At 44.8% G+C, this 23,718-nt stretch overlaps 1 protein-coding gene across 1 annotated transcript; it reads left to right on the top strand.

Annotated features, from left to right (window-relative positions):
* The first annotated feature begins 1,631 nt into the window (after positions 1-1,631).
* Positions 1,632-3,079, top strand: LOC123143756 (uncharacterized). Its single transcript, XM_044562733.1, has one exon. The coding sequence runs from the start codon at positions 1,672-1,674 to the stop codon at positions 2,977-2,979; it is 1,308 nt and encodes a 435-aa protein (XP_044418668.1). The 5' UTR covers positions 1,632-1,671; the 3' UTR covers positions 2,980-3,079.
* Positions 3,080-23,718: the final 20,639 nt, after the last annotated feature.

Raw genomic sequence — 23,718 nt, 5'->3', positions numbered from 1 at the left:
TTAGTCCATTTATTTAAACAGCGAACAAAATGTGAAATGGGCCGGCCCAGAGCTGAGGCTGTGTGCGCGCCGGTTTGCAGCATGAACTGCATCCGGCGCCTTTAACGCTAAATAGGATTTGCAGTTGCTCTCCCCTCCCATGCTACCTACAATAATATCTTACTAGCATATATGCTTGTGCGTTGCAACATGAGAAAATACAGTATGCATTTAAAGTTAGTGAAAATTATATGTGCAAGCAAAACCCTATGTGCATGCGATAAAGGAACATTTAGCTTCTCAGTTTTGCTGTTTGTGAAGTAATCAATTCGTTATTTTTCCCTTCATTGATAGAGGACATTTAGGAGTTTTGTTACATCATCTTATGCCAGAGACGAGCCATTAATTATTCAATCTACTTTCCTTTCAATCGAGGGGATTTTAAGGTATGAAGTTTTTGAATATTTGATCAAACATGAACCATTTTTTAAATTCTAAACAGTTTTTTTGAAAATTATGTACACTTTTGGAAAAAATACGAACAAAATTTGAAACGGGAACATCTTTTAAAATTCGAAAATATTTTTTGGAAACACAATTTTTTAAATAAAAACATGAACACTATTTCAATTTGTGAATATTTTCTTCAATGGAAACATATGCTGAAAATTACTAAGATTTTTAGAAAATGTAAATATTTAATAGGCAAAAATTATTTTGAATTATGAAAATTTCACTAAAATAAGAATATTTTTAGAATTTGGCGCATTTTCTAAATTCCATTTTATTCTTAGAAATCTCAAACAATTTTGAATTTTTTTTTTGAAAAATGGGAAACTTTTTCAAGTTCCGGATATTTTTGAAAATAGCAAAAAAAATTGGAATTCTGAACGTTTTAAAATTTGATTTTTAAATTTTTTTAATTCTGAATGCTTTTGACAATTGTAAATTTAAGAAACAAATTCTAAAAGAAAAATAAACATGGAAGGGAAAAAATATATACGAAATGGAGATTAAAAATATAATTAAAACAGAGAGACAAAGCAAAATGGGCTAACCCATTATTGGTTGTCCTGTGTGAAGCTCCGACTATTGTTCGCCCGGTGCGGAAAATAAAATTTTCTGAGCTACGCGGGTAGAAAAAAAGTGGGCTGGCTTTACTGGGCCACATACAAAATTCTGGGAAAAAATTATTTTCCGTGTTGAACGGATGAGAAAATTAACGAAATGCACCTTGCTTTATTAGTAGGTATAGATATAGATATTATCTTATTTTTATTTGATAAAAAATAGAAATTCTCTATAGCAAATTAGGGTGGCATGTAAAATACGCATAGAGGATAAAGGAAAAAAGATCCTAATCCTAGGGTTAATCAATTTTAGCTAGTTGATGATGAGAAAATACGAATTAATGGTAATGGTCTTAGGGCAATTTAGTTCGGGGAAATGGGCGTAGGCCTGAATAGGCTGGGGTAATAACGGCCCAGGGCCTGGATGATCAATGCGCGATCAGATTCGGATCGGTAAAAACCGCACCAAAAAAATCAAAAAAAGACTCGGATCGATCCCTGGGGTTGCATAATTTTTTTTAGGGGGTGGGTGCATAAATATGGAGGCACCTAGTTGATGGACTCGTGGGCTCAGAAGTCGTTGCAACTGATTGGAAACCTAACCTAAAAATACGCGCATCCGATGCCGCCGTTTCGACGGGACCGCGCCCGTCCCTCGGCGACGCCACCACCGTACACCAACGGGTGGCTGTGGCGGCACCAGCAACGACACCGGACCAGGCGCGCCGGCGCCGAGGGAAAAAAGGCTCTGCCTGGCGTGTCCTCGTCCGCCACCGACATCGTCCGCTGCGGGGCGACGTGCAGTCACTCGGTAAACGCCGTGGCCACGCACGCCGACGCCATCTCCCGCTCTCTGCCGCCGCCCGCGCAATTCCTCCCCCACCTCGCCCTCGGCTTCTTCCACCAGGAAGCCCGCGCCCCCCGCGCCTCCCCCGCGCTGCCGCCGCGCTTCGTCCCGACGGAAGCCGCCTCGCGCCTCCTGGGCCCCCGCCCCCAGCTCGAACACGTCGCCGCCGGGCTGTTCGACCACGCCCGCCCTGTCGCATCCCGCAACGGCCGTGTTGTCCTGGAGCTCCGGCGCGAGGCGCGCGCCGACGGCCTTACGCTCAGCGTGTGCAACCCCATGACGGGGGAAATCTCCATGCTCCCTCCGCTCTCCGGCGACCACTGCCCCGGGCACTACGTGTGTGCGATACTCACCGGCGACGACCTAGACGTGCCCGCGCCGTCGGGCTTCTTCCGCGTGCTCCTCGTCTACAACCGCCGTAGCTTCACGGCGCTGCGCTCCTGCTCCTCTGCCGACGCCGACGCCGGCGTCGCATGCCGCTGGGGGCCGGAAGAAAGGAAACCCGGCGCCAAGATCAGCGCCAACATGCTGCGCGGTCTTGGCCACGCCGTCGTGGTCGGCGGCGCGGCCTACTGGCCCATGCACCATGAGGCGTTGGGCGTGCGGCTCGACGGCCCGCCGTCGGAGCCGATGGATATGTGTCCGGTGCCCTACAGGCAGTCGCACTATTACGCCGGCGAGCGCCTGCTGGGCACCTCCGCGGACGGGAAGCGCCTGAGCTTCCTCTACGTGGGCTTCCTGGGATGCACGGACTTCTTCATCTACATCGAGACCCAGACGGCTGCCGGCGGGGAGTGGGAGGGGCACGAACAGGCCCGACTCAAACTCATCAGCCTACCCGAGCTCGGGATTACCATGAAAACCGCGTTTAAGCTGCGCTGGTTTGGCGAGAAGAGCGGCACGTTGATGTTCACCGTTGGAGAAGGAGGAGGGTGCACAAGCCAGGGCGTCTTCATGTTGAACATCACGACGGGATGCCTCGAGAAGCTTGCCGACGGCGTCGAGTGCCACGCGTGGAAATACTTGTGCGGCTACGAGATGGACCGCGAGGCGCTCATTGCGTCGTCCGTAGATCGGTCCTGACTTCTCGCCAATAGCTACCTCAGCACATGCCCATCAGAACGCTTGTTTTTTTTTTTTTAAAAAAAATCGGGAAATAAACTTCTGCCGTGTGTCTCTTGCATGGGATCTTGATTTTGTTTCATGGATGTGTGAAAATTGAATGAAACATATCAAACATGCATGATAGGATAGTTTCCAAGTTTCATATTCCATAATTTAGACTTTCCTAATAATATGTATATTTTTTTTGAGATATACAAAATATGTATAACAAAACTAGTAGAACGTTCGTGCGTTTCTATGGGCTATAATGCATATATATAAATAAATCAAATAAATGATTAAGGTTGTCTTCAAGGTCCAAGCTCATCCCCTTCATATGTTCAGACGTGTTTGGACATTAAACAGACGCCTAGTAGGTTCCCCGAAATTCAACCATCTTGACAGTCTGGGCTGCCCAATTCTAGACCATATATGGGGGAGAAATGTGGTTATTAGGACAATGCGACATGTTATGTCCAACAAGTGGGCCCAAGACAAAAACTCCTCCACCCCACGACAAATCCTTCCCTTTTTCTATCGGACCCTTGCATTCCCGCTCGGTTTCTCGCTGTATTGGGACATTTCTTGCTGGACCTCTCTCTCCTATAAAACTGGATGACCCCCACTTCACCTTCATCGTGCGTCGCAAACAGGGACACATCTTTCATATTTAGAATATAACTTGAGACTCACTGATCTAAACTCATACGGACAAGGCTAAAAAAGTAACACAAAAGTTTATATGGGAGTGACATTTCGATGACCGCGTCGAGGTGATGCCACAGTATGCAACATCCGGTTCATATCTGTGGCTGGTATGGAGCATGGTGCATGCGTCCAATGATAACAATCGAACCAAGAACAAAGTCTAGGAAGTTGACAACATCTACATTATTCTAGTAATTGGAAAATCTCTTACTGACCGTGACATAGTCTTGCGACGGTTGGTATAGATTGAACGTTAAAATTCATCATTTAGGAAGCACGATTCAAGTTCTGCTTCATCTGAATGGATTATGATTTTTGATGCGATTTTGATGGTGTGTTGGTTCGGCCAAAGGAACTCCGATGCATTATTTAGAATATAACTAGCAAAAATGCCTGTGCGTTGCAACGGGATAAAATTTTATGGTCTTCCCTAGCATGGCTTAAAATACAAATATTATTTAATTTATGATCCACATAAATTATTCCAAGACGACGAAGAATTGTGCTTTCAACCATACCGTTTTTGCAAAACTGTTAGCAAATATATGCAGTTTGGTTTGCAGCTTTCCGAGTTTCATTCTCACCTCCATTGTTTTAGATGCAGTACACCCATGATGGTGTATTAGTTGTCCATGGGGAGGAGGCCAGAGGAGTAGTGGAGGAGTAATGTTAACGACCAGCATTCAGTTTATGGTGACGGTGATAGAGCTTCGTAGACCGGGCTAACTTGAGACTCACTGATCTAAACTCATACGGACAAGGCTAAAAAAGTAACACAAAAGTTTACATGGGAGTGACATTTCGATGACCGCGTCGAGGTGATGCCACAGTATGCAACATCCGCTTCACATCTGTGGCTGGTATGGAGCATGGCATGCGTCCAATGATAACAATCGAACCAAGAACAAAGTCTAGGAAGTTGACAACATCTACATTATTCTAGTAATTGGAAAATCTCTTACTGACCGTGACATAGTCTTGCGACGGTTGGTATAGATTGAACGTTAAAATTCATCATTTAGGAAGCACGATTCAAGTTCTGCTTCATCTGAATGGATTATGATTTTTGATGCGGTTTTGATGGTGTGTTGGTTCGGCCAAAGGAACTCCGATGCGTCGAGGGTGATAAAGGCATCCAGTGGTAACTTAATTAGGGCATTAAAAAATATGTATGCTGAAATTGCAAAGCTTAAAGACAATGTTGTATATTTCTTTGAGCTGCATTACTTTGTTCGAATCCCCTACAGCACGTCCCTCTCACAATCCCTTCTCCTTGAGGATCACAGTCGTGAAATCCATCCTCCTCAACCCCTCTCAAGTAGGGCGCACGTGCATCCATCCTTAATCCTTGCAAGTCCGCAATCTGAAAATCCTGCCCCATAATTTCCTTTTTTATGGACGGAATCCTTCCTTTAATACACCTCCCCTTGAGGCAGCTCACAATTCCTGATTATTTTTGCCTTGCGTCCTTGATAAATCCAGCCCCATAATTTCCTTTTTAAGGATGGAGTCCTTCCTTTAATATCCCTTCCTTGAGATAGCCCACAATTCTTGGTTGTAGTTTTTTAGTCCTGATATTGATATTTCAGAAAACATGTGATCCTATATAAACTGGTCGCAATCTGCTTAAAGGAGCGAGGTGGGATTATATAACATGAAATATGGATAGTTGAGTCGGTCGGTGCAGCCACCTTTTGATCCTTGAAGTCGTGAGTTTGATTACCAAGCATTATCTTTTTTATGTGACTTTTAGAAGGCCCATCCGTGGCCCATAAGAAAAGGCCATCCAGCAATTGTGGTAAAAAAAAGCAACATGGCCCAATATGTAGAGGTGCGTACGAGCAGAACGTTGAACGAAGCGTTTTTGGTGGGATTTGTGTTTTACGTACACAAATACGGACAGGGATATATAGATACACCAGATTATAGTACCACCTCGGATAGAAAATAATACGAAATTATGATAGTAAGAAGCAATAGCTAGCCCCTTTATTAGTAGGTATAGATAGGCAGCCGCCTCGCCTACACTGTCTCCCGCCATCGCCACCCGCCACCACCTTGCCCACGCCAGCGCCTGCCCGTCTCCTGCTGCCGTTACCGGTCCGTCACCGCCTCATCCGCCCCGTCGCCACACCCCTGCCACTGTTGCCCGCACCATGGCCTCGCCGGTGGCCACCGCACGCCTGCCGGTGTCATTGGTCGGCGGGTCCTACCAATTTATCTAATTTTCTAGTTTAATTAAAAGTAAAAAATGCATTTAGGGAAAGAAGTTTAGGGGAACTGACAAAAGTTACCTTTTCTTTTACGAGAAGGCAAAAAGCCACTTTTACGGGAAGATTTTCAAGGGAACTATTGGAGTTTCTCTTATGACTCCACTATAAATCTGACATCTGATAATCCAAAAGTATCGGGGATCCCGATAGTCTTTGAGGGTAGTATTTTACCTAAATTTATTGATTCAACACAAGGGAAGTGAAAGAATATTTATGAGCCTTAGCAGTTTAGTTGTCAATTCAACACACCTGGAGAGCTAAATATCTGCAGCAGTAGTATGATAGTTTGATACTAGCGGTAACAGTAGCAATAGTAACCGTGATAGTAACATTAGCAATTTTGTAGTGATTGCAACAGTAGCAGCAAAGTATAGTAACTTAGCAAAGATTAATATCAAAAAAGCGTAGGCATTGGATCAATGATCGATATTTGTGTTGGATGGCATTCATCATATAACAGTCACAACCTAGAACGATACACAATAGCTTCAATTCATCAATTCAATGTAGGCATGCATTCCGTATATAGTCATGCGTGCTTATAATAAGAACTTGCATGACATCTTTTGTCCTACCCTCCTATGACAGCAGGGTCCATAAGGAAATCTAAGGGATATTAAGGCCTCCTTTTAATAGAGAACCGGAACAAAGCATTAACACACGGTGAATACAAGAAATCCTCAAATTACAGTAGGAGAGTATCCCAAATATTGTCATTTTGAGGTTTACGGATCAGAACAATAACAAGTGCATACAACTAGCAGATAGGATCATAACTCAAATAAATTCATGAAAACATAGAGGGTTTAAATCTGAAGTCATGGCACTCGGGCCTTAGTGACAAGCATTAAGCATAGCAAAGTCATAGCAACATCAATCACAGAACATAGTGGATATTAGGGATCAAACCCTAACAAATTGACTTGATTATATGATAAATCTCATCCAACTCCATCACCGTCCAACAAGCCTACGAAGAAATTACTCACTCCCGACGGGGAGCATCATGGAATTGATGATGAAGAAGGATAGGTGATGATGATGGCGATGAATCCGCCTCTTCGGAGCCCTGAACGGACTCCATAGCAGCCCTACCAAGGAAGAATAGGAGGTGGCGGCGGCTCCGTATCGTAAAACGTAATGAAATTTTTTCTCTTATTTTTTTCTTAGGTAAACAGAATTTATAGGCTTGGAATTAGGTTAGACGGCAGTCAGTGGGACCCATATGGCGTCAAGGCACGCCTTGGGGGGTAGGCGTGCCCTATTTCCTTGTGAGTAACTGGTGGCCCCCTCCGATGGATCTTCGTTCCAATATATTTTGTATATATTCAATGAAAAATCTCTGCAAAGTTTCGTCCGATTCTGAGAACTTTTATTTCCGCACAAGAAACAACACCATGTTAGTTCTGCTGAAAACAATGTCGGTCCGGGTTAGTTTCATTCAAATCATGCAAATTACCTTTCAAAACAAGAGCAAAAGTGTTTGGAAAAGTAGATATGATGGATACATATCAACATCAGATTTTTTAGCATGGGAAAACGAATGTTTCTTCATGGAAAATTATGTTCTTGGAGGATGACAAGTTTTAGTTGGTGAGCATGACAAATCTGTCATAGTTTATTTATTTTGTGAGAAAGTTACCGTGCTTGCAAAATAAATTTATCGTCATTGCACCAATATAAATTGGCATGAAAAACTTTAAATTGCCCAAAAGATAAGTGCCACACATGTGGCACAAAGTAACACCGGCCTGATGTTTTTTACAACTAAATTTTTTATTAGAAAAAACCCACAGAAAAACTGAAATTGGCCATCCAAACAGAAAGTTGCCATGTTTCACAACTGAACTTATCATCCTCGTGTAACTAAGCTTGCTATAAAAAATGTTAGGGCGGAATTGCTTCGTGCCACACGTGTGACAGTTATCAGGGTCCTTAAATTAGTCATGTCTAAAATTATGTCGTTTGATTTTTAGTGTTTCCAAAAGCTTAGAGTTTACGATTATTTTTTTATGATTCAGAGCGAATGTGGTGCCAGTCGCCCGATGAGACGCATATAAATCTCGGCGCATGGTGACTGGATGAGTCAGCTAGAACCAACAGTTCTCTTTGACCCCGCGCGGACGACTCTGTTCCTCACGGCATAAGACCTGCTCTGGTTTTTTCCCTTTGGACAAATCTGTATTTTTCCCTCTTCTCTTCCAAATGGATTCATCCCCAAATTCGGCGCAACATCCCCATCGTGAGCTTTGTCTCCCACGCTGTCACCGCCTCCTCGTCCATGAGCACCCTCTCCCGCGCCTCTAGCTCCTCCTCCGGCGTGTGCGCTCTCTCCCGCACAGGGGGGGGGGGCAGGACTCGGGCCTTCTACGATGTAGCTGGCTTCGACGGTAGATGGCGCACCTCTTCTCGCTGGGCTCCTACTGGTCGAAGAAGACAACATGCAAGTGAGGTGACAAAGATGGCATAGCTGGAGGACCAGAGGAGCCACAACAGTAGCCGACATGTGAGGTAAGATGACGCTGGAGGCGTGGTCACTACAAAAAAATACACTTCCGTGATGATACGTGTTTGTCACAGTAGGTCGCGTTTTTTGTCATGCATGTACATCCATGACGATTTTATGACAGAATCAAGATAGTCAAACCTGTGCTGTCGTAGAAGTGTTCCATGACATTACCAAAATTATCATCACCGAAGTGCCCACTTCCATGACGATAAATCACGCGTCACAGAAGTGCTTTCGTCAAGGGTGACCGACACGTGGCATCCACCGTAATGGAACGCCGTTAAGCTATCGAGTCCGGTTTTGGATCCGATAACCTGTTAACAGCCCGGACCAATGGGGATTTTCCACGTGTAAAATCATCATTGGCCGGCGGAAACACGTGTTGCCTTACCGTTGGGACAGATGTCATCCACTCATTGGACAGGAGGCGCCTATGATAGGTCGACATGTGGCACGGCCCAACAGTGGCCCATTCCGGTGAAAAAGGCCGGCCCAATAAAAATTAGCAGGCCGGCCCATATAAGGCCTACTTGTATCAGGTCCATTTAAGCCCACGGCCCATACGAGATGTGCCAATTCGGCCCGTCAACGGCCCGTTAAAGATTTGACACCATTGCAGCCCATCGTCAGTTCGAGCCCGTTAACAACCCGCTATATATTTGGGCTCAATATCGGCCCGATGAGATTTCGACCTGTTAACGGCCCATTCAATGGATGGGCCAATTTTCACGATGTACATCTTTCGGCCTTTTAGCGACCCATTTAAATGTTGGGCTAATTTCCGGCCTGGTGTGTCTTTCAGCCTGTTGACGGCCCATAAATTAGTTGGGCCATTTGTAGTCGGACCTGAGTTTCGGCCTTTTAGCGACCCATTTAAGTGTTGGGCCAATTTCCGTCCCGGTGTGTCTTTCAGCCTGTTGACGTCCCATATATCTGTTGGGCTATTTGTAGTCGGACATGAGTTTTGGCCTTTTAGTGACCCATTTAAGTGTTGGGCCAATCCCCGGCCCTGTGTGCCTTTCAGCCTGTTAACGGACCATAAATGAGTTGAGCCATTTGTAGTCGGACCTGAGTTTTGGCCTTTTAATGGCCCATGCCCTTCATGGTCCAATACCAGCCCGGTTTCTCTTTTGGCCTTCTAAAGGCCCACAACATAGTTGGGCCATTTACAATACGACCTGACTTTCGGCCTCTTAGCGGCCCATGCTCTTCATGGTCCAGTACAAGCCCGCTGTCTCTTTCGGCCTGCTAAAGGCCCACAATATAGTTGGGCCATATGTAGCCCGAACTTAGTAACGGCCTGTTAACGACCCATGAAATCAATTGGGCCCACCTGTTGCCCGCTTCGATGTCGGCCTGTTAACGACCCGGGAGTTAAGAGGGCCGACCATTAACTTTCGGCCTGGTAACAGCCCATTAACTTAATGGGCCCACTAAAGTTCGTACATGTCTTTAGGACAAATTAGATAATTTGAACCCATTACGACGAGCAATTATGCACAGGACCAAAACCGATCAAGCAAAGGTTCGTCATACAGGGAAAAACGTTGCACATCCAGCATATATTACAGGAAATTACATCCACTGGGCAATCAAAGATTGATGCCAGTGCAAATAAATGAACAGAACCTAACGATCTACAACGTCACAATCTGCAACCTCAGCACGGATGACGCCCATAAGCATGTGGGCAAGTTCTTGCTGCTTTGCTACACTGTCTCTGAAAACATTGATCAGTTGTTGTGTCGCACGACTCTGCACCTCTGATTCCTCCGCCATTTCCATCATTCCTTCAGCCATTAATTGGTTCACAAACATACATTTTTTCCGTTGCATTCGAGACAGAGGATACTGTACAGACTCAGATGGCGATTTTGGCAGGCTTGTATTATTGATAGTGGAGAGTGTCTCGACCACTGCATCATAACATAAATTAGGAGGGGAACTAAACAGATTAATCATGAGTTATTGCCATATTACCTGGCCTAGATTTATCGGAAAGAAACAATGGGGTTGCCTTGCTGTTTTCAGAGTTTGTCTTCTTATCTTCAGCAGCCTGCACCAAATTAAGACACTAGCATTGCTATCATTGCCCAAGTCAGATAATAGGAAAGCAACATTGGCACAATGAATGTTTGGGCAACTAGCCAACACCAAATTAACACAATATGGCACAACTATCATTAGCTAGGTAAGGTAATACGAAAGCAACATTGACACAATGAATGAATGGGCAACCAGAGCAGCACTACAATTCAGTAATGTGCATGATATGAGATAGTACACTCATGCAGCGCAGTATGCAAAACTACAAGGCAGTTTCTTTACAAAAATCAACATTGGCGCCTTTAACATTTTGCTACAACTAATTTTAGATCAGATAAAGGTTGGATTCACGCCGATTAACAAAATACATGCTGATGTAAAATATAGTGATATACAACAGGTAATTACATCAGCATTGGAGCACAGAGAATTCCCGCAAGATATTTTCCTCAAATACAATCCCAATGAAGGAAGTCTTCTATCATTTAACCTTATTTTCTAAAAGAGAGATGGGTAAGAAACATGTAGAAAATATGATCAGAATGCTATAAAATTTCATGATGCGAGGATATGCACACGCTTCTTAGAATGGAGTTGACATTCTTTTGCTGGACTGGAGCGGACTAGTTCTTTGGCCACTGGAATCTACTTATTATTAGTGGGAGTTGGGTTTCTCTGTGATGGAGCAGTATCTATGAAAAATGGAGTTGGTTTATTATCTCCTGGCGTTTGGATCTTTTGCAAAGACCTGGTTTGTAACCCTTTAGATTCTAACATAGCCGTCTTCCCCTTGCATGCCTTATATAGAAGAATGGTGCTTCAATTATAAAACATGCTATAGCAGAGATGGAATAGGCACTGAAGAATAGAAAGGCATGACATATTGACATGTATTCCCTTCATCCGGAAATAAATGGATGGGTCTAGGTGTATTTCAGTTCTAGATACATCCAGTTTTATCCATTTCTGCGACATGTAATCCAGACGGAGGGAGTATGATGTAAGAGCTAGGGATACGACAAGACAACACAGTAAAAAAAACACTGAAAACCCATTGCAGAACCAAAGTAATCAAACCCACTGATATGAGATAGTACACTCATGCAGCTCAGGATGCAAAACTACCAGGCAGTTTTCCTTACAAAAATCAACATTGTGACCTTTAATCATACATTTTGCTACAACTAAATTTAGATCAGATAAAGGTTGGATTCACGCTGATTAACAAAATACATGTTGATGTAAAAATATAGTGATATACAACAGGTACTTACATCTGCATTGGAGCATAGAGAATTCCTGCAAGAGTGTTTCCTCACAGACGATACCAGTGCAAAAATTCTTCTATCTATTAAGCTTATTTTCTAAAAGAGAGATGGGTAAGAAACATGTAGAAAATATGATCAGCATGCTATAAAATTTCATGATGCAAGGATACGCACACGCTTCTTAGAATGGAGTTGACATATTTTTGCTGGACTGTAGCGGACTAGTTCTTTGGCCACTAGAATCTGCTTATTATCAGTAGGAGTTGGGTTTCTCTGTGCTGGAGCAGTATCTATAAAAACTGGAGTTGGTTTATTATCTCCTGGCGTTTGGATCTTTTGCAAAGACCTGGTTTGTAACCCTTCAGATTCTAACATAGTCGTCTTCCCCTTGCATGCCTTGTATAGAAGAATGGTGCTTCAATTATAAAACATGCTACAACAGAGAGATGGAATAGGTACTGAAGAATAGAAAGGCATGACATATTGACATGTATTCCCTCCATCCGGAAAAAAATGGATGGGTCTAGGCGTATTTCAGTTCTAGATACATCATTTTTATCCATTTCGGCAACATGTAATCCGGACGGAGGTAGTATGGTGTAAGAGCTAGGGATACGACAGGACAACACAGTAAAAAAACACTAGTTGAATGTAAGACTGTATGTTAGTGGAATACGTACAGAAAAAACTAAGGTAACATACACGTGTATGATTGGGAAACTAAGATGGCATTGCAACAGAGCACTAGAACAACACTTCAATGTAAAAAAACATGGTGTGGTAGACAGATGAAGTACATACTGATGAATAACAATGCATAAGATATTCAGAAGCATGATGTCCAAATTAAGCAGATGGCATTGCGATAGAGTAGAATGACAGTACTTGAATTTGAAAACATGTTATCATGAATGGAATAGGTACTGAAAAACAGGAAGGCATGACATATTTACATGCATGATCAGCATGCTAAGCACATGGCATTGCAACAGAGTAGATACACTCCAGGACATTACATTGCAACAGAGGATTCAACATCTTTCTGCAAGTCTTCTGAAGAACTGCCTTTACAAGTTCCATCATATTGGGTATCATTGACATCAAGTTTATTAGCCTTTACATTCCTCCCTGAGGTTCTTGTGGATATATCAGTTTGTGCAATTATATCGGACATGCATGGAAGACAAGTAGTAGTTAGATTTATGTAATGAGTGCCTGTAGGAGACGACATAAATAGTAGGACTGGGGTTAGCTAGCAGCAACATGTCTCAAAAACTAAAGGGAGAACACAGATGAAAGCTATAGAATATGTATCATTTGTACTCGAGATTAACTAGATGGCACACAAAAGTATTAAAGAACAACATAGGTAATACTAGAAGTGGTATAATACTATAATCACCAGCCTGTGGGATAGCATTGGCTGATGGATGATAACTATGGAACAACGTTACCTAAAGAACAAGTATCTTAGCTGAACTATGGAACAACATTAACTCCTGAACAAGACCCGTAAGAGATCAGCATGAATATACAGTGAAATGTGATAATCTATTTTCCATGCTTAGATGAATAACAAAGCCATAAATGTCGCACACAAGTAAGATGAGGGTAGAACCTATCTGGCCGCCATCCATAGGAGTGAGCATCATGTGCTGACTTGTCGATGGCCCTGCAGTTGTTGTGGCTGTCCATGTCGGGCACGCGCATTCGATGCAGGGAACTATTGAGTGGGGACTATAGCTCCCTTCTGGTATATGATTCCCTTGTTGGAGCAGTTGCGGTGAGTCGGAAGACGGTGTGGCTGAAGATGCAGATAACGCATAATGTTAAGAACGACATTCACTGAAGACTAAATTGGGGTCACACGATTTTATTTTATTTTGGTACTGTCCGATCTACGCCGGATGGCTTGATGGCCGTCTTGTGCCTCCTGGCTGACACTGTTAGGAATCTTCCCCAAAGAGAGCAGCCTGCCTCCGCCGTCCGTGGCCCCGGCCAAAACCCCGCTCCCCGCCCCACCGCACTGTCGTGGTTGCGCCGCCCCCGGGCCAATCCACAAAGACTCCCCGTCATCCAGATCCGGCGGCGGCAGAACCTTCAACCCACACAACTCTAAGATATCCATCTAAGCGCTGCTTCCACAGCGAACTTGCGGCCCCGCGCCCTTACGTTAGACACTAGCCAACCGGCAGCCTAGGAGCTCCGCCGCCTCGAGGGGTGCTGCTTCCCATTGGGAATCGATTGGCCCAGAATAAAAATTCAGACAACTGATGCCTAAATGAAGTGATTTGAGATGAGGGTGCGACCTATCTGGCGGCATGGTGAAGTAGGCAGGTCGAGTTGCCGAGTCAGTCAGGCCGGCGCGGTTGCGGTGGCGACCGGCGGCAGGGAAACAGCGATGTCACGACGGTCGACGGCTACGGGGAAGCAGCGCTGGGACTCTGGACGGATCCGAAGTTGGAGCCGCTGCGGCACCGTGAACAATGGCGGGGGTGAATCGGCTCCGGTATGGTTCACGCGGCCGTTGTCGAGGCAGCTCCAGCAGCACGGAGTAAGAGGCACACGGCCTAGTGCACGACGGCAAATGGACAGCGTCTCCGGCATTCGGGAGGAGGGCGGCTGTGAAATTGGTGCGGTGGGGGCGCCATGGAGGAGGGGCTGAGGTTTCGTGGCTCGGGAGAAGGGAGCTTCCGGGGAGAAGGTGATTTGGCGCCCACGAGGTATGAATGGGGGGGGGGATTGGGAGGGGAGTGGAACCATGTTTTACGGACGCATTTGTCTGAAATGTGAGGGGGAGTTACAGTTCTACCCCTGCCTTTAGGCTTCCCGGCTTGGGTCTGTGTACTGAGGGTCGGGGATAATAGAGTAACTTTGCTTCTCCCCAAATAGTAGGCGGAAGGGATTTCGGGCGAGGAGGGAGTGTTTTGAAATATAGTGGGCGCGAGCGATTTCAGGCGAGGAGAGCGTGTTTTGAAATAGTGGGCGCGACCTATTTCGGGCGAGGAGAGCGTGTTTTGCCCACCATGGTTTATGAATTATTAGGCACATGTCATTTCGGCAGAGGAGAAGGCGTGCTTGGATGAAGTTACGAACCTACCCTCGATGTACAACGGTCCAATTGATGCGTGTCCCACATAGGACAGTAATTTCGCGTCTCCCATTTATTTGCTCGGGCGAATTCCACCGAGCAGAGGATGTTTCACGGTTCGTTCAAAATTTGGGAGAACGAGCATCCACGTCTACCTTACCAAGTCGATTCGAATCAAATTTTGAAATATTAGCTTGCCACTTCTTTTTTAGATGGAGAGATGATGCTTGGGAGTAATGTGTTTTTACATGCTCGTTGCTAGCGATTTACTATATGACAAATAGTTGACCCACTCAAAAACGCGAATCAAACCCAAAATGAAATATCTCGAGTCAATGAAATAGGTCGTTCACCAGGTCAAAATAGTGAACTAAATCCAAAATTGAACACCTCAATCGAGTAGCATGTTGTACAGTAGTATAGTACTCCATGAACATGTTGAAAGTCAAATTAATGAACTTGTTTGATATACGCATATATCCGTTCATGTGTGGATTGCAGACAACATGTTCTCCAATTTAAATATTTGAATGCAAGTTTATATCGAGACATGGTTTATATCAGTCTTTGATGTATAAAACGCGACCTCCCCCTCTCCCGGACTCCTGCTCTCTCTCTCTCTCTCTCTCTCTCTCTCTCTCTCTCTCTCTCTCTCTCCGACAATCTTCAATTCTGTCGCACGCATCCAACACACAAACCTTGTTGGTCCATCTTGCTTTCTCTCCATCTCTCTCTCTCTTTGTGTGTGTGTGTGTGTGGGAGGGGGGTCTTTCTAGTTCGCATGCATATATACTCCATCTATAGGTCTCTCTCGCACACTATGTATGATTCTCTAGTCCAAACTAGATATCTTGGGTGCACTCATCGTATGCACACAAATTCCTTGGCTCGTTGCCCATAACTCTCTCACACACCACTCTGTCGTCTCGGAGCTCTCCCCCCTCTCTCTGAAACTCTCCATCTACCTAGGTCACACATACACATGCATATCTCACTCGCACTCGATAGGCCCATCTAAAACTCTATCTCTCTCCCTCGTTCTCTCTCCATCTCACACGCACACACACACAATCTCATGCCTAGCTAGCCAAGTATGATGGTCTCTCACTCAATTGTAGGCACACGCAGTCCCCCCTATATGTATATGACTAGCTAATCTTAGTCTCCATCACAAAGATGTGCATGGTCTATCTCGATTTCTCTTGGGGCATCTTTCTATCGCGCATGCACCTCCCTCGATCTCCCACCCATATAGTCCCCTCACGATCTCGAGGGGATCTCTCTATCACAAACACAGCCTCTCGCCCTCCCCATGCGTCCATGTTCTCCATGTGTCCCTCTCGACCTTTGTTCCTTGTTGGCCAGCCCTCTATTGGACATGTGCTATAGGGGTGTCTCTCTCCGTTGCAAACAATCACACACTAGCTATCTTCGTGTATCTTCTCGCCTCGCATTTCTATCTTGGAGATGCATGCGTGAGATGTTCGCGTAAGAAACGAAAAAACACACACTCTCTCTAATTTATCGTTTGTTGTCACTTTCTCTTTCACACACATACTCTTTCTGCACACTTACTCATTCTCCTTCACACGCACTTGATCTCTCTCGACTTAGGCACTCTTCTCGGTCCATAGCATATTGATTTATTGAAAAGTCAAACATCACAAAGTTTGACCATGTACGTGGAGAAAAACAATTACATCTAGAACGGCAAACATATGCCATTAGATTCACCATGAGATGTAGTTTCGTATGATGTATCTTTGGTATTGTAGATATAAATAACATTTGCGTAAACTTGATCAAAGTTTGACTTCTAAAAAATTTACATGCACTGCATTATCGAGCGGATGGAATATCTCACTACAAAAAAATACACTTCCGTGATGATACGTGTTTGTCACAGTAGGTCACGTTTTCTGTCATGCATGTACATCCATGATAAATTTATGATAGAATCAAGATAGTCATACCTGTGCTGTCGTAGAAGTGTTCCATGACATTACCAAAATTATCATCACGGAAGTGTCCACTTCCATGACGATAAATCGCGCGTCACAGAAGTGCTTTCGTCAAGGGTGACCGACACGTGGCATCCATCGTAACGGAACGCCGTTAAGCTATCGGGTCCGGTTTTGGATCCGATAACCCGTTAACAGCCCCGACCAATGTGGATTTTCCATGTGTAAAATCATCATTGGCTGGAGGAAACACGTGTCGGCTCACCGTTGGGACAGATGTCATCCACTCATTGGACACAAAGCGCCTATGATACGTCGACACGTGGCACGGCCAACCAGAGGCCCATTCCTGCGAAAAGGCCAGCCCGTTTGACTTTGTCAAAAGGTGGCGGGCCAGCCCACGACAAGCCTGTTAACGGCCTGTTCGCATATAGCCCATTTACAGCCCGCTAACCCAGGGCCCGTTTACGACCTAACCGAATTAGGCCCAGTAGCATCATCTGGGCCGTCCAATATAATTCCAGCCCGTTTTAACTTCTGGCCCATGTATGGCCCATGACGTCTTTCGGCCCATATGAGGCCCTTATTACTCTCGGCCCATTAACGGCCCGTGGTAAAACTGGCCCGTAATGAACAGTGTATCACTTTATACCCATTAACGGCCCGTGGTGAAACTGGCCCGTAATGAACAGTGTATCACTTTATACCCATTAACGGCCCGTGGTGAAACTGGCCCGTAATGAACAGTGTATCACTTTATACCCATTAACGGCCCAGTATTCCGTTGGGCCGTTTCCAGCCCATGTTATCTTTCGGCCTTCTCGGGGCCCATTTATTCTTGGGCTCATTTCCACATTCGTTTACTTATGGCCCGTTACTGTCATTTTCTGCTTGTGGGCCAAATTCGGCACGTGGTTACAGTCGGCCCATTAATACGTTGGGCCGTTTCATAGCGTCATCAAAATACGGCCGATTAACGACGACCCGTTATGGTCGGCCCATGAACGGACGATTTCAACTCTAGCCCATTTACGGTCATAATGTTGTCTGTTAGTGTCCCATGTTTGGCCAACCGATCATAAGCCCGTAGAAGGCCCATTGATGATACGACCCATAGAAGACCCATTGTGTCTATGGCCCGTATAAGGCCCATTGTTTCTACGCCACGTAGAAGGCACATTGTTTCTACGGCCCTTAGAAGGCCCATTATTTCTACGGCCCGTAGGAGGCCCATGTAAACTACAGCCGGTGGGCATCAAAGTTCGCCACCAGTGCAAATATAGGGAACATCCTACACTATAGAAAAATGGCTTGCTGTTTTCTTCAGCCGGTGGCTGCACGTTAAGAACATATTTTGTATCGCACCAAAACAAATTACAACTATAAAACAAAAGCAAGGTTGGCATAAAAGTTAACAGTCTAGCAGATAAATGCACCACCAGAAGTTCAGAAGCTCAGTTCATTTGACCTGACTATTACGTTTTCACGCTGTATTGTCCGATGGAGCACCATAACCTTCGCCTTCAGTTCTCCTAGGCTCCTGAACAACATAGAAAATGTCTGATAGTCTGGTTTCAAAACCATGCATATCTTGACAACATCGAACAATGTCTCTCCTTGTTTCACAAAGGGTCTCTGTTAGGGAATGGACTTGTGTCTGGAGCGCAGATACAACATTGTTTTGAGCTTGCATATCTTGATCATGAGGCAGTTTGGACGAGATTGCCTTAACAACCAACCTAGTATTACGCAGGAACGTGCTTTTGGCACTGTTAGTGGACAGGTACTGACCCACTCCAGCAAGAGCTGACATTGCGGTTATAGTTGCCTCGCCACCTTCAGAAGGTGGCGGTTCCACCATTTTTTCCATTGCTCGCTGAAAAGTTGTGGGTTACATTAGTAGTACCAAAACAGAAGATATTAAGGAGGTAGCAAAACCAAACAAAATAGCTTTGGTCTATATACAGAACTTATTCTGGTGAACCCATGTAAAATAATAGTTGTATTTTATTGCAAAGTACATAATAAAACCAGGTTCCAAACATATGACCATGTACCATTGCTAATGTATTGTCTATTTCTTCACATTGTATTGGGGGCTAGGGATAAAGAGACGAAGTTTATAATATGGTAAGCATAGTATGACATCATTCATATCACAAAACAACTGAGAACAGACAAACAGACAATTGTAACGTTGTGTGGGCAAGTCCAGCACGGAACTAGATTACAGGTCAAGATCAAAGGAACATCACTCCTCTCTTTTAAACCTTGTAAGGTGCAATGATACGCTAAGACAATTGTGTATAAAATTGAAAAGAGCAATAGACATTGGCTGCAAACCATGCAGTTCAAGGCACAAGTCAGAGTAAGTAGTAGTTAAAAGGCATGAGGATTTATGACTTACAACAGTGGCTTTGACTGGTGTAGTCATGCCCTTCTTCTTGCTGGTGTGACAGTCCTTGAAGATTTCCACAACATTTGGTTTAGGTACTTTTTGGTCCTTGCGGGCTTTCCTGTGCATTTGGAACAAGTCAATATAGATCTGATAATATGGTACAGCGAAAAGAGTGAAACAACAGCTAATTACAAGAGCCTCGCAGTGTGCAATATAGCTACGAGATCCTGTCGTCTGTTGGAATTTCACTTTCGTACGGTTGGCCTTGTTCTTTGAACAGTTCACCTACAAGAAGATAGATTTGTGTGGAACATGCGTAAATAGGACTTCAACATGTGATTTGATGACATATATATAATGTACCCGATACTTCGGATCGGACAAGTGTTTAAAGAGGCCTCTCCAGTCTTCATCAGATATATTTTCCACTGGAGATATTTGGGCAAGTTCACTATTAGCCTTGCCTTCAAAGTGAGTTTTCCTCAAGTTATACCGATACTATCGTAGAGCAGACTTGAAAACATGGGTGCAAGCTTGTCTGGTTGCATCATCTTGGCTATCCAACTTGAACCTCATCTGTTGAAAATTATGGGAGTCTCATTATCAGCAACCTAGAAAGTATTGGACAGAGCAAGACGATATTACTAGTTTCCATACATAACCATACTTATAGATAAATGGTCGTGGAAGGTGTTGAACTGGGTTTCGTCTTTGTCATTCCTGTACTGAATCCATGTTGGGAGGATATGTACATGACACCTAACAGCAACCGCTGCCTCTGATACTAACTTGGCTGACTCTGTAGCATCACATGGCCTTTTTAAACCTGCCTCAAAATGGATCTCCATTCTTCCTCCTCTAGATTTAGTTAACCTATCAAGAATTATCCCTGACGTTTGTTTCCTCTTGCGCCTAGGTGCTAGTCCAACAACAAACATAGGAAGTGTTAGTGTACATCAAACTGTGAGACTACATATAAAGAAGCATGCAACTGTAACTTGAATCCATCAACTACCTTCTTGCTGTTGAAGCTCACAAAGTTCATCTGATCTTGCCAATTCATCTTGTGTCAAGAGTGCTTCGGAAGTAGTTTCAGGTGGCAAGGGAGCTTGGGAATGTGCTGCTAGCTGAGTTGACGAACGAGTAAATCGTGCAGCTGGTGGTACTATCGAAGGTGTTGCAACAACTAGGGTTGTCTCTGCTTATTTGGTGGCAGCTATTTGTTTCTGTTTGGCTTGTTCTGCAGCTCATGTAGCATGGGATACCTTGTCGGTACAATTTTCCGCTGGACTTTGACGTTCTATTGCACCATCGGTACCAGCTGAATCTTCAGGATTGTTCTGCTTCCCTTTCCCTGTCGTTCTGTCTTGCTTCCTCTTTCTCCGTGCCATGTTAAGTCAAGCCGACAAGAAAAACGAATAACAATTTAGTTCTTCAGAACAAATGTACTTTGATGTAAGAACATGGTGTGATAGACAGATATTGTATGTTCTAGAAACAGGAACACGTGTCTTAGTCACAAGTATAATGTGTAAAGTAAGCAGATGCAATTCAACAAAATAGAAGCAATACAAGCTAGACATCATACATAACATGCAACCACATATAACAGTGCCAAGTTAGAGGGAGCACCTGTGATGGTGCACTAGGGGAGACGTGCTCATCACCAACACAACTATGTTGAGTGTCTATGCATGTGTTGTCTTGGAAATCATCTTGGGGGATGGAGGAGTAGAATCTGTAGAGGCCCTCTATTTGGAAGGAGCACCTTCATCCGCTGCCTTGCTAACTTCCTTCCGCTTTATTGATTTTGAATTGTCAAGTAAAACCGACAAGAAAAAGCAATAAAATTCACTCTTCAGAACTCATTCGTGCATGATACTGACAATCACTACTTTGATGTAAGGCAAACACATGATTCCAGGATGGAATAATACGAAAAACAGGACGGCATGGCATATTCACAACTGTTTGTGTAAACTAAGCAGAAACCATTTCACCAAATAAGAAGCAATGCAAGCTAGACACCAGGTGAAAGATGCAACCAATATGACTCTGCCAAGTTAAAAGTGTCCCATCATAAATGGTATTTCAACAAATTAGAAGCAGCGCATGCTATAAATCATATTAAAGATGCAACTAATATCACACTGCATATACTGAAGGTGTCTCGTCATATTGATTTATGCGGGATACAAAAAACAATAGTTTTATGTGAGGATATGCTTAATAGACAGATGTACTATGTACTGAATACAGGAAGGCATGTCACATTAACAGGTATAATGTATAAGCTAAGAAGAATAGCACATGCAGTTTAACCAGATTGGAAGAATTACAATCTAGACACCATATGCAACATGCAACCACATATCACGCTGCCAAGTTAGAGAAGCACCTGCGATGCTAGTGTAGGGGAAATGCGGTAATCTACTACAGAGCTACGTTCACTATCTTCATCTAGCCTTGCTGTTTCTTGAGAATCATGTTGGGAGGCTGACGCTGCATTCTTTAAATGAGGAGTATTCCACTTGCCTAACTGCCTCATCATAAGTGATTGATGAGGGATACACAAGAACATTAGTTTGATGTAAGAACATGGTTAATACACAGATGTACTAGTTTGTACCAAAAACAGAAAGGCATGTCATATTCAAAGGTATAATGTGTAAGCTAAGCAGATGCAATTTAACCAAATTGGAAGCAATACAAGATAGACATCCGGCTGGAGTGGTGAGCATGATCATCTAGGACCTGAGAGCCTGGTGGGAGGCGGGCTGCTTCGCCATCATCGCGGCTTTTTAGTTGGCTTCCAGGTGATGCCTCTCTTTGCTGGGCTTGTCACTGGCTCGGCCAGTGCCCTGACTAGCTATTTGTCTTCTGGTGCTCACGGGATGGTGGTTCATGTAAAAAATATCTTTCCTTATCTTAATAAAGACCAACTTCGGCCTTTCGTATACAAGCTAGACACCATATGGAACATGCAACCACATATGACACCGTGAAGTCAAAGCAAGCACCTGGGATGGTGGTTCATGGCGAGCGAGATCATCAACTCCAGAGCTATGTTCCCCGTCTCCATCTGCTGACACTACACCTTTTAAAGTCTTGAAACATGTCTGGCTTAGCCGCATACCACGCTGGAGTGACTTCTCTCTTATCTTTTCTGCTTCTGTCAAGGCAGGGTCTGAAATACCCTTGCATAAAAGCACAATAGTGAGAGTATGGGTGAAGTGTGTGCAGAACTAGTGCACTATAAAAGTAGCAGATAGCAGGTGGCTGAAAAATAAATGACAGGAGACATATGATAGCTCTACAACATTGCATGGAAAACAAAATTTGATTCTACTCCATATGATTTTCTAATATATGAGCACAGGAAATGCACGTGCTCCTCCAGCACACCACCACATGTGGTCATGTCAAGATAATAGTCGACTGAAAATTAATAGGTCAGTCATTTTTTTAATGAGCCGTCCGATCTATAAGGAACGGGCAGATGGCCTTCGTCTACCTCCGGCCAGTCACTGTTGACGATCTTTCTCGAACCGCCAGCGACCACCGGCCCAGACCCCTGCCTCCGCCGCCCCGCCCTCCCCTCGACCTCACACCACCGCCGTGCTTGGCAGCGCCCTCTGGCCATCCCTTTAATCCCGGCCGACCTCCAGATCGGGCGCCAGTAGCTCTAGGCCCCACACGCCCCTAAGATAAACACCGAGGCGCTGCTTCCCCGACGTAATAGGCGGACTAGCGCCTGTTACGCCGGAGAATGCTTCCGTTAATTGGGAATCAACTGACCAGGAATTGAAATTCAGGGGGGCGACGGACCTCTAGCTAAAGTGAAATAGTATATGAGGAGAAACCTTGTGCATCACGAGTTACTAGGAACATCTAGTATCAAGAAGAAGCGGTCAACTAGTGTCATCTGTGGGATGAATACCGTGCAAGCAGACACGTAAGATTTGCATGAATAAGGGAAGAGGAGTACCATTTTCGGTTGCCGGTGTGGTCACCTCCACATGTCGCACCGATCTTCTTCTTTTTGCTGGGGAAACCGATGTTCTGGAGGGTGCAGGCTTGGACGAACCCATGGCCAAATTGTTGACTGTGTTGCCATGGCCGTATGTCGGCAGAGGGGAAGCAGATCCGAGGCGGTGAAGGACGGCGTAGCAGGAACAGCTCCGGTGCGGTGGAGGGTGGCGAAGTTGGAGCGGCAGCGGTGAGGCGCAGGACGGTGTGGTTGAACTGGCTCGGGTACGGACGGCTCGGCCTCGGCTTAAACTACTAGCCGTGGAGGGCGTTGAGGTTGAGGTTGCGGTGGACGACGACATTGGGGTATCGGCTCCGGCGTGATGGAGGAGGGCGGCGGTTGATGGGTGGAATGGGGTGGCGGACGGAGGATGCCGGGGTTTCACGGCTGGTGGAGAGGTAGTTTTTGCGCCCACGGAGTACGAATGGGGAATC

The sequence above is a fragment of the Triticum aestivum genome, chromosome 6D (genome assembly GCF_018294505.1).
Source record: "Triticum aestivum cultivar Chinese Spring chromosome 6D, IWGSC CS RefSeq v2.1, whole genome shotgun sequence".
Lineage (NCBI taxonomy): Eukaryota > Viridiplantae > Streptophyta > Magnoliopsida > Poales > Poaceae > Triticum > Triticum aestivum.
This window is presented reverse-complemented; position numbering and strand designations above follow the sequence as displayed.